Source organism: Pongo abelii, chromosome X, assembly GCF_028885655.2.
Source record: "Pongo abelii isolate AG06213 chromosome X, NHGRI_mPonAbe1-v2.0_pri, whole genome shotgun sequence".
NCBI classification, from domain to species: Eukaryota; Metazoa; Chordata; class Mammalia; order Primates; family Hominidae; genus Pongo; species Pongo abelii.
Window position 1 is genome coordinate 76,049,187 of NC_072008.2, and position 11,679 is coordinate 76,060,865.

The window sequence follows — 11,679 nt, forward strand, 5'->3', positions numbered from 1 at the left end:
AAGGCTGCAGTGAGCAGTGATTGTGCCACTGCACTCTAGCCTGGGTGATATAGCCAGACCTTGTCCCCACCCTCTAATAAAAAACAACCCACAGCATTAGGGAGAAAAAAGAGAGATCTTAGGTTTGGCAGACCATTTATTCCCCAAAAGCAACTTTGTTATCTTTTCCTGAGAAGATTTTTTTTTTTTTTTTTTTTTTTTTTTTGAGATGGAGTCTTGCTCTGTCGCTCAGACTGGAGTGCAGTGGTGCAATCTTGGCTCACTGCAACCTCTGCCTCCCGCAACCTCTGCCTCCCAGGTTCCAGTGATTCTCCCACCCAGCAGCTGGTATTACAGGCATGCGCCACCACACACGGCTAATTTTTTGTATTTTTAGTAAAGATGGGATTTCACCTTGTTAGCCAGGATGGTCTTGATCTCCTGACCTCAAGTGATCCACCCACTTCAGCCTCCCAAAGTGCTGGGATTACAGGCGTGAGCAACGGCGCCCGGCCTTTTTTTTTTTTTATTTAATGGTTAGCCTTTGCTTTCTACAGACAGTCTGCAGAAGCACAGGGAGCCTGCTGTAGAAAGACTTCTGTCTCAGATCATTGTTTCATCCTACCTATCCTACCGCTTTGTAACAGTGTGACCTTGAGGAGTTACTTATCTGAGCTTCAGCTTCTTCATCTGGAAAATGGGATAACAGGCTTCCTAAATGGGTCGAAAGAAAAAATGTATGGAACAACACTCAGCACAGTTTCTGGCTTGATAAATGAGCTCTCTTTCCTGTCCTCTTTCCTCTCCATATTCCAGAGAGGATCTAAGCCTCAGGGAAAATCCTGCTGACCTTAAGCTTCTGATGGGGCCATGGGGGAAGGCCTCAGCCCAGAGCCTCCAGGTCCCCTGGGGTCCCCTCTTCACATCCACCTGCCTGTGTTTTATCTCCCTCCCCCCCCCCCCCGTGGCCATTCTTCTGGTGGGGCTATGGGGCGGGTGCGGCGATGGACCGGGCGGGCACAGAACAGGTGGGTGCAGGCTGGGTGTCCGGCGCTGGGACACAAGTGCTCTGTGTGTAGGGTGGGCGGAAGTCAGGGCGTTTGATCTGAATTCTAAAGGGCGTTGTTCAGAGCCCCACAAAGGTCTCATTGTGCAGACACTGGGTATAAAGCAGCATATGACTCCCCAGCACCGGGCGGTGATGAATTGGGACGCAGGCGCGGAGCCCAGGGACCACTCCCCCTGCACAGACATGAGACCATAGGGGACCTGTCTGGGTGGCCTCAGGGATAGGCGCTTCCCAAGGTAAGAGGGCTTTGTTCAGTTTGCCCCAGGTCTGGAGTTAAGGAGCTAGGGGACAGGGAGCCATAGGGGATGGCTGATATCGGAATAAGATGGGCTTGGCAAGGAAAGGGGCTGGCGAGAAAAGAATGTTGGATGAAAGCGAAGAAGGGGGATGGGGCTCAGGGAGGTCAAGTCAAGTGAGTGAGGAGGAGGAGAAGCTGGCAAGGGAGATGGGGTGACGAGGAAAGACATGACCATCCTTCCTTTCCTGCTACTGGCTCTTGGAAGAGTCGCGGGGGGCGGTGCGCAGGCAGTGCTATGGCGCCTGATTTTCCACCCCAGCTTTCTGACAGCTCGCTTCATGGCTGGTGTTTTGCAGGTGTGAATGAGGCAGGATGAACTGGACGGGTTTGTACACCTTGCTCAGTGGCGTGAACCGGCATTCTACTGCCATTGGCCGAGTATGGCTCTCGGTCATCTTCATCTTCAGAATCATGGTGCTGGTGGTGGCTGCAGAGAGTGTGTGGGGTGATGAGAAATCATCCTTCATCTGCAACACACTCCAGCCTGGCTGCAACAGCGTTTGCTATGACCAGTTCTTCCCCATCTCCCACGTGCGGCTGTGGTCCCTGCAGCTCATCCTAGTTTCTACCCCAGCTCTCCTCGTGGCCATGCACGTGGCTCACCAGCAACACATAGAGAAGAAAATGCTACGGCTTGAGGGCCATGGGGACCCCCTACACCTGGAGGAGGTGAAGAGGCACAAGGTCCACATCTCAGGGACACTGTGGTGGACCTATGTCATCAGCGTGGTGTTCCGGCTGTTGTTCGAGGCCGTCTTCATGTATGTCTTTTATCTGCTCTACCCTGGCTATGCCATGGTGCGGCTGGTCAAGTGCGACGTCTACCCCTGCCCCAACACAGTGGACTGCTTCGTGTCCCGCCCCACTGAGAAAACCGTCTTCACCGTCTTCATGCTAGCCGCCTCTGGCATCTGCATCATCCTCAATGTGGCCGAGGTGGTGTACCTCATCATCCGGGCCTGTGCCCGCCGAGCCCAGCGCCGCTCCAATCCACCCTCCCGCAAGGGCTCGGGCTTCGGCCACCGCCTCTCACCTGAATACAAGCAGAATGAGATCAACAAGCTGCTGAGTGAGCAGGATGGCTCCCTGAAAGACATACTGCGCCGCAGCCCTGGCACCGGGGCCGGGCTGGCTGAAAAGAGCGACCGCTGCTCGGCCTGCTGATGCCACATACCAGGCAACCTCCCATCCCGCCCCCGACCCTGCCCTGGGCGAGCCCCTCCTTCTCCCCTGCCGGTGCACAGGCCTCTGCCTGCTGGGGATTACTCGATCAAAACCTTCCTTCCCTGGCTACTTCCCTTCCTCCCGGGGCCTTCCTTTTGAGGAGCTGGAGGGGTGGGGAGCTAGAGGCCACCTATGCCAGTGCTCAAGGTTACTGGGAGTGTGGGCTGCCCTTGTTGCCTGCACCCTTCCCTCTTCCCTCTCCCTCTCTCTGGGACCACTGGGGACAAGAGATGGGATGCTCCGACAGCGTCTCCAATTATGAAACTAATCTTAACCCTGTGCTGTCAGATACCCTGTTTCTGGAGTCACATCAGTGGGGAGGGATGTGGGTAAGAGGAGCAGAGGGCAGGGGCGCTGTGGACATGTGGGTGGAGAAGGGAGGGTGGCGAGCACTAGCAAAGGAGGAATAGTGCTTGCTGGCCACAAGGAAAAGGAGGAGGTGTTTGGGGTGAGGGAGTTAGGGAGAGAGAAGCAGGCAGATAAGTTGGAGCGGGGGTTGGTCAAGGCCACCTCTGCCTCTAGTCCCCAAGGCCTCTCTCTGCCTGAAATGTTACACATTAAACAGGATTTTACAGTAAATGAAGAGGTGGCTTGTGTGTTTGTCAAGTTCTTTCTCCTGCAACCTCTGACCTCCCCCAGGATGAGCTGGCCTTGGTTTTTTACTGATTAAGAAAGGAACAGGGCAAAAGAAGTAGTTACTTGAGTAGCTGAAGCTGCAAATGAGGAATCATTGCGCTTCTGGGCCTCAGAGCCAGCCCCTGAGCCATTCCACCCTGTTGTTTTTGTTGTTGTGGTTCTTGTCTTTTTCATTGTCTAATAACAGCTTTATTGGGATTTAATTTACATACCTCCTTCCTCTGATTTTGAAAAGATTAAAAATGACAACTCCCTCTGAAGAGACAAGAAATGATTGGGAAATTTCTCATGCCCCAGAGAGTGGCACAATTCCCTGGGTACCTCAGTGAGAGCCCCTCCCCCACACATCTGGAGACCTATCTCCTTACTCCCTCCAAACTCAGCATCCCCTACAAGCTGATGTCCCACAGTCCACCTGTTGGGTTGCACGATGACCCTGACCCCTTTCCGCTGGACATAGCCCCTAATTCCATCCTCTTTCCCAGTTTCCTTCTCTCAGGAATCAATGCTTCCCACTCCAGAGATGCCTCCACACAGGTCAAACATTTCACAGCAGCAGTTTCCTCACCAGCATCACCCTCCCCTGTCAGCTGTTGTAGGAAAAGCCCAAGGCTGAGACTTGGAAAAGCTGCGCTGGAGTCCTGGTGCTGTCACTTAGCAGCAGAGCATTCCCTTCCCCGAGCCTCAGCTTCCTTATGAGCAAACGAGAACTGGCCCAACACATCTCTCAGCTCCCTTCAACACTCTGTGCTTCTGGGATTCCTGAAAGACTTCCCCAAGTAACAGCGCATTATCTTCCCCCAGCCTCACAGGGGTTTCCTCAGAGTCACTGCCCCCACAAATAGCCTCTCAGAGTAAAAGTTTCCCCCATGACAAGTTTGCCTCCTCAGCTTCCTTACCTCCGAATAGGAGAAATTATTTGCCACTCCCTCTCAGAGAATGAGGACTCCATGTAGGAAGTGCTGGATATCAGAAAGGGAGAGAAAAGCAGACACAATCTCATATGAATTGTTCTCCCTTGAAACAGTTTTTCCTCTTTGGAGAGAAAGCATGGAAGTGTTCTTTATTTGAGATTTCTCCTTTAGAAAAAAAAAAAAAGAAGGCTGGATGTGGTGGCTCATGCCTTGTAGTCCCAGCACTTTGGAAGGTCAAGGGGAGAGACTCACTTGAGCCTATGAGTTTGAGACCAGTCTGAGCAACATAGAGAGACCCCATCTCTACAAAAAAATAAAAATAAAAAAATTAGTCAGGTGTGGTGGCATGTGCCTGTAGTCTCAAGCTATTTCGGAGGCTGAGGTGGGAGGATAACTTGAGCCCAGGAGGAGGTTGAGGCTGCAGTCAGCCGGGATCATGCCACTGCACTCCAGCCTGGGCCAGAGAGTGAGATCTTGTCAAGAAAGAAACAAAGAAAGAAAAGAAGGAAGGAAGGAAGGAAGGAAGGAAGGAAGGAAGGAAGGAAGGAAGGAAGGAAGGAAGGGAGGGAGGGAGGGAGGGAGGGAGGGAGGGAGGGAGGGAGGGAGGGAAGGAGGGAAGGAAAGGAGACCTTTAGAGGCCAAAGCAAGAGGATTGCATGAGGCCAGGAGTTCAAGACTAGCCTGGACAGTATAGCAAGACCCTATCTCTATTTTTAAAAAATTGAAAGAAAGAAAGGAGAGAGTAAGTATTCCTTTCCACCACACTTAGTAATCCCTGAGAGAGAGCTTCCTCTCCCTTAAAAGAGGAACATACCTTTCCTACAAGAAATTTCCTTTCCCCTTAGAAACTGACATTATGTTCCATCAGAGGAGATGTCCCCACCCCCCCACGGTGAGAGAGATTCCTTTTCTTATCGAAATCCATCCTTTTCACCCATAACAATACAACAAACACATCCCCTCTCCATACAACATGCCATCGGGAGAAAGATTTTCTTTTTAAAATTCCATCCTGGTCCTGGTCGGAAGTAGGGAACCTCATGCCCTCTCCACATTGAGAAATGCTAACCCCCACCATCACATCAGAAATGTAGTTTCTCTTCAAAGATTCTACCAATCCCCTTGGAAAGAGGCTCCAACTCTAGATCAAGGCTTTCCTCTCCAGGGGGCAGTGGTGGAACAATAAAGCTATCAGGCTGGGTGTTACAGCCCAAGTGGGGGACACAGGATTCTTGGGTCCCATGAACCAGGTAGGAACAGGCCCAAAGAACCTTGAGGGGAGCTGGTGGACACACTGTCTCAGGGAGGTAGGAGGCAGAGTTAGACTGACTCCAAGACTGACTTTTCAAATCAGGCTCTGTCACAAGAGTATAAGAGAGAGACACAGAGGCAAATGAGGCAGCTCTCTGCCATGCAGTAGAAATTCAATGTGCTGAGTGACCTGGGTTATGAAGAGGACATTGGAATTAGGAGACCTCGTTCTCCACTGATGAGCTCTGTCCCCTTGGACACGTGATATTTACCCTCTCCAGGTCTGTTTCCTCATCTCCAATAGAGAGTTAATAATAACCTCTCTACCTCTTTCACAGAACTTTTGTGAGAATCAGACAAGATGTGTTCAAAAGCTGGTTATGAACTAACGATAAAGTAAGGTAAGATAGTATCATAAGCACTGAGACCATGGCCTTACAACATGCTAGAATTCTCAATGAGCCAGAAAGGAGTGAGGCTGGTTCAGGTAGACTGAAGCTAGTTAAAACAATTTGGCAGTAATAGTGTTGGCTCCCCCAGGGAGTGGACACCAGTCCAAACAGCAAAGTCCAAGAGAGGTTGCAAACCTGAGCATGATTCATTTAAGGGTCAATATTCAAGGGGTCTGATCAGGGGGCAGAAAAGACCTAGTAACAGGAAGCTCTTGCATGCTGTATCTCATGGAACTGGTCCTTTTAGGAATGTCTATGATCTTTTAGAGGTGTCTATGCACAGAGATGCCAGGAGCTGGGGGGCAAAGGAACAGAGGCAGATGAACTAGGAGAGTAATCAAGGCCTCCAGCCAGCTGAGTTGGGATTTGAAAGCAAGCTGCGGTATCCATAGAGAATTGGCATGGCAACCACAAACTGGTTCAGATGTTCAATCAGATAGCCTGGGTGCACACAGTGGGGGCTAGAGGGGAATGCTTGCTCCATTTACTGATTCCACAGTACTTAAATGCCAGACCTGGCCTATGGTGCAGAAGGGGCTACACAATCATACCAAGCTAAGCTCCTGTTGATTCCTGGAGTAGGCCAGGGAGAATGTACAGGGTCAAATGGAAAATGGATTGGGACATTCCAGCAAGGGGCAAATAAAACAGACAAAAAATACCCTACAGATATGACAGGAGTTGGCTGGGCGCAGTGGCTCATGCCTGTAATCCCAGCAATTTGGGCAGCCAAAGCAGGTAGATCATTTGAAGCCAGGAGTTCAAGACCATCCTGACCAACATGGTGAAACGCTGTCTCTGCTAAAAATACAAAAATTAGCCAGGCGTGGTGGCACATGCCCATTGTCCCAGCTACTCAGGAGGCTGAGGTGGGAGAATTGCTTGAATCCGGGAGGTGAAGGTTGCAGTGAGCCGAGATCGTGCCACTGCACTCCAGCCTGGGTGACAGAGTGAGTGAGACTCCATCACAAAAAAAAAAAAAAAAAAAAAAAAAGCCAGGCACGGTGGCTCACGCCTGTAATCCCAGCACTTTGGGAAGCCGAGGCAGGTGGATCACTTGAGGTCAGGAGTTTGAGACCAGCCTAGCCAACATGGTGAAACCCCGTCTCTACCAAAAATACAAAAATTAGCCCCGTGTGGTGGTGGGCACCTGTAATCTCAGCTACTTGGGAGGCTGAGGCACGAGAATCACTTGAACCTGGGAGGCAGAGGTTGCAGTGAGCCGAGATCATGCCACTGCACTCCAGCCTGGGTGACAGAGCGACTCTGTCTCAAAAAAAAAAAAAAAAAGTATGACGGGGTGACACCTTCAAACTTGTGTGTTTGGAAGGTCAGCCAGCAGCTGCATGGAGACTGGATTGGGGATTGAAGACTGAGACAGATTGACCAGGTACTGCCAGGTGCAGTGGTACACCTGTGGTCCCACCTACTTGGGAGGCGGAGGTGGAAGGATTCCTTGAACCCAAGAGTTTGAGACCAGTCTGGTCAACATAGTGAGACCCTGTCTCTAAAAAAAAGACCAGTTATGGAGCTGTTGTAATAGCCCAAGTGGCGCCTGTAGGACTAGGACAGTGGCAGAGGAATATGAAGAGGAGACAGGTGTGAAAGACATTTTGGATGTAGAACCTACAACAGGACTTCATGTCTGAGTTGTGGGGTGTGGAAGATCCAAAGGTAATCTGAGGTTTCCTTTCCCTCCTTTGACTGGAAAACTCCTAATCATTCAAAACTCATCTCAAACGTCGTTTCCTCTGTGAAGCCATCAACTCTTCTCTCCCCTCGGATCAAGTCCCTCGGAGAGAACGAGTCTTCACCTCCACTCTGAATTCCCACAATATGACTGTGGTGCCAGGTGCGGTGACTCGCACCTGTAATCCTAGCTGCTCAAGATGAGATGGGAGGATTACTTGGAGACCAGCCTGGACTACACAGTGAGACCCCATCTCTAAAAAATACCACCACCACCACCACCACCACCACACACAAAAAAAAGAAAAGCACACAGGCCAGGCACAGTGGCTCACGCCTGTAATCCCAGCACTTTGGGAGGCTGAGGCAGGCGGATCTGTTGAGGCCACGAGTTCAAGGCCAGCCTGGTCAATATGGCAAAACCCTGTCTCTATTAAAAATACAAAAATTAGGCAGGCATGGTGGTGGGCGCCTGTAGTCCCAGCTACTCAGGAGGCTGAGGCAGGAGAATCAGTTGAACCTGGGAGGCGGAGGCTGCAGTAAGCCGAGATTGTGCCACTGTACTCCAGCCTGGGTGACAGAGTGAGACTGAAAAAAAAGGAAGGAAGGAAGGAAAGAAGGAAGGAAGGAGGGAGGAAGGGAGGGAGGGAGGGAGGAAGGAAAGAAAGATTAGCTCATAAAATCTGTGTCTTAAAAAAAGAAAGAGGCCAGGCGCGGTGGCTCACGTCTGTAATCCCAGCACTTTGGGAGGCCTAGGCAGGTGGATCTCTTGAGGCCAGGAATTGGAGACCAGCCTGGCCATCATGGCGAAACCCTGTCTCTATTAAAAATAGAAAAATCAGCTGGGCCTGGTGGCACACGCCTGTCATCCCAGCTACTTGGGAGGCTGAAGCAGAATTGCTTGAACCCAGGAGGCGGAGGTTGCAGTGAGCTGAGATCATGCTATTGTGCTGCAGCCTGGCTGACAGAGCAAGACTCCATCAGAAAGAAAGAAAGAGAGAAAGAGAGGAAGGAAGGAAGGATGGAAGGAAGGAAGGAAGGAAGGAGAAGGGGAAGGGGAAGGGGAAGGAAGAGGGGGAAGCGGGAAGGGGGGAAGGGCGGGAGGAAAAGAAAGAAACTATTGTGTGGTAATCACTTGCCTAAACTTAACACATAGTAGGTGCTTAGTAGCCTGTGGGGTTCAGGGCAGTGGGGAAGAAGACATATGCATGTGCAAAGGTTCAGAGTCGTGAGAGAGTAGAGTGTGTTCACTGTGACTAGAGCAGAAAATGCATGGGATGGGGAGTGGGGTGCTTGCAGTAGGAGGTGAGACTGGCAAAGCAGGTTGGGGCTGGTCAGTGAAAAGTGTCATAGAAATGCATGCAGGTTTGCGCAGGAGTCTGGACTCCAGTAGAAGCCCTTCTGACACAAAAGTTAAGCCCCTACTAGACTAACAGGCAATTCTGTACTCATGATCATGGATGGACTATAGAGGTCTTCAGGAGATCCAGATCAGGGCAGTTCTTTGCACAAGCAGATGTGTTAAAGTTGACAGTGAACTATGGAAGAAAGACCAGAATTATTTGAAAGTGGACTTCAAGGAGAAAGGGTAATTTACACAGGATGGTGACCAATTGTTCTCCATTTTTTTCACCACAACTGAAGCCCCTGTGAAAAGTCAGTGTCACATAGTGATCAAGAGCATTGTTGGCCAGGTGCAGTGGCTCACGCCTGTAATCCCAGCACTTTGGGAGGCTGAGGTGGGCAGATCGCCTGAGGTCGGGAGTTGGAGACCAGCCTGACCAAGATGGAGAAACCCTGTCTCTACTAAAAATACAAAATTAGCCAGGCGTGGTGGCACATGCCTGTAATCCCAGCTACTCAGGAAGGCTGAGGCAGGAGAATAGCTTGAGCCCGGGAGGCAGAGGTTGCAGTGAGCCGAGATTGCAATGAGGTTGCAATGAGCCGAGATTGCACCATTGCATTCCAGCCTGGGTAACAAGAGTGAAACTCTGTCTCAAAAAAAAAAGCATTGTTTACTTCCTACCTGTGTGAGTTTGACCATGTTACTTGGCCACTCTAGGCCTTAGTTTCCTCATCTGTAAAGCATGAGTACCTGTGTCACAGGGCTGTAGTGAGGATTAAATGTGTTCATTATATATAAAGCACTTCAAACAAGGCCTGGTCGATAGTAAGCCCTACACAAGGGTGTGCTGTTATTATTTCATCTCGCCATCTTCGCTGTTTCTCCAGCTATTCACCAAGTCTCTCAAACACTGAGTTAAACTCTGTCTCACCTAATTAACATGCTTGCTTTTTTTTTTTTAGACAGGGTCTCACTCTGTTGCTCACGCTGTAGTGCGGTGGTGCCATCATAGCTCACTGCAACCCCAAACTCCTAGCTCCAGTGATCCTCCCTCCTCAGCCTCCCAAAGTGCTGGGATTACAGGCGTGAGCCACTGTGCCTGGCCTAACATGTTTTCTTGACTGTCTAACTGTCCATTGTCATGTGCATGTGCTTAAGCAAGCAAGTCTGTATGTTTGCATGCATATGATGTATCATTGTATGACCACATTCACATGTATGTGGGAGGACAGCTGTGAGGGGAGTGCCTTTTTTTTTTTTTTTTTTTTTTTTTTGAGATGGAGTCTTGCTCTGTGGCTCAGGCTGGAGTGCAATGGTGCGATCTTGGCTCACTGCAACCTCCGCCTCCCCGTTTCAAGCGATTCTCCTGCCTCAACCTCCTGAGTAGCTGAGATTACAGGCATGTCCCACCACACCTGGCTAATTTTTGTATTTTTTTTGTAGAGATGGGGTTTTGCCATGTTGGCCAGGCTGGTCTGGAACTCCTGCCCTCAAGTAATCCGCCTGCCTTGGCCTCCCAAAGTGCTAGGATTACAGGCGTGAGCCACCGCACTCTGCCAAGTGCCTTAACTCTTAATGTAGTTTTAATGAAAAGGATGTGTCCCAATCATAATATGGTCTGAAACTTTATTACCAGACTTAGAAATGACTTAGGTGGGCCAGGTGCACCATACTATGGAGCACCTAATATGTGCCAGATTTGGTGCTAAATTAAGCACTGACATGTATAATCTCAGTACTGGCAAGGTAGCTATTATTATCCCCATACTTGTAGATGAGGAAATGGAGACTCAGAGAAGTTAAGTAATATGTCCAAAGGTTGCACTGCAGAGCTAGAATTAAAACCTAGTCCCATTCTAATCCAAAACCTGTACTGTTTCCTCTATTCCAAAGTAACCACTCCGGCTGGGCACGGTGGCTCACGCCTGTAATCCCCACACTTTGGGAGGCCGAGGCGGGTGGATCGCTTGAGAGCAGGAGTTCCAGACCAGCCTGGCCAACATGGCAAAACCCCGTCCCTATGAGAAATGTAACAGTTATCCAGGTGTGATCGCACACACCTGTAATCCCAGCTACTCGGGAGGCTGAGACAGAAGAATCACTTGAACCTGGGAGGCGGAGGTTGCAGTGAGCCGAGATCGCGCCACTGTACTCCAGCCTGGGTGACAGAGACTCCCTCTCAAAAAAAAGCAAACACAAAAACAAACAAACGAAAAGCCAAAGTAACCACTCTATGCTGCTTTAGGAAGTGTTTCAGGATATGTGGGGTGGGATGGGGGTGGGGAGCTCAGTATGATATGAAAATATCCCTAAGTACTAATGTGCTGGAAAACAACATGTTTGTACAGGATCCCTAAGGTTAAGAGAGAGAAATGGTGAAAGTTGAGGAAGGGGCTGCCCTGCACTCAGGCAGGGAAGGGCAGTTTTGTGGGGAGAGGGCCCTTCCGAGGATGTTTACCTCGAGCAGGATCCAGAAATTGTCCATCCCTGGGAAGGGAGGCAACTTGGGGAGTGCAGGGAAGATGTGGAGAGACAGTTATTCGGAACCCCTTAACCTTCTTTGGCCTAAGTCAGGATAAGCTGTTGAAACTGTCACCCTTTCTCTTTCTTCACCTTATGGGTCCCAAACACACTTTATTTTCCCACAGTCTCCCCTAACCCCTTTCTGTTTCTGCTCCAGCTTTCTTCAAAGGACAAAGCCTTTCATTCCTCAGTTAGAGATAATTGTCTTGAAATGCAGATACCTGGGAGAACTCATTCACACTAAAATATAATCAATTAACAGACAAACAAGTTCTGGTAATTCTGCTTCTCAAATCTTT

The 11,679-nt window shown here is 50.0% G+C and overlaps 1 protein-coding gene across 1 annotated transcript; it reads left to right on the forward strand.

Moving 5' to 3' along the window:
• Positions 1-1,172: 1,172 nt before the first annotated feature.
• Positions 1,173-3,466, forward strand: GJB1 (gap junction protein beta 1). The gene is made up of 2 exons (XM_002831780.4): positions 1,173-1,284; positions 1,643-3,466. The coding sequence occupies exon 2, from the start codon at positions 1,659-1,661 to the stop codon at positions 2,508-2,510; it is 852 nt and encodes a 283-aa protein (XP_002831826.1). The 5' UTR covers positions 1,173-1,284; positions 1,643-1,658; the 3' UTR covers positions 2,511-3,466.
• Positions 3,467-11,679: the final 8,213 nt, after the last annotated feature.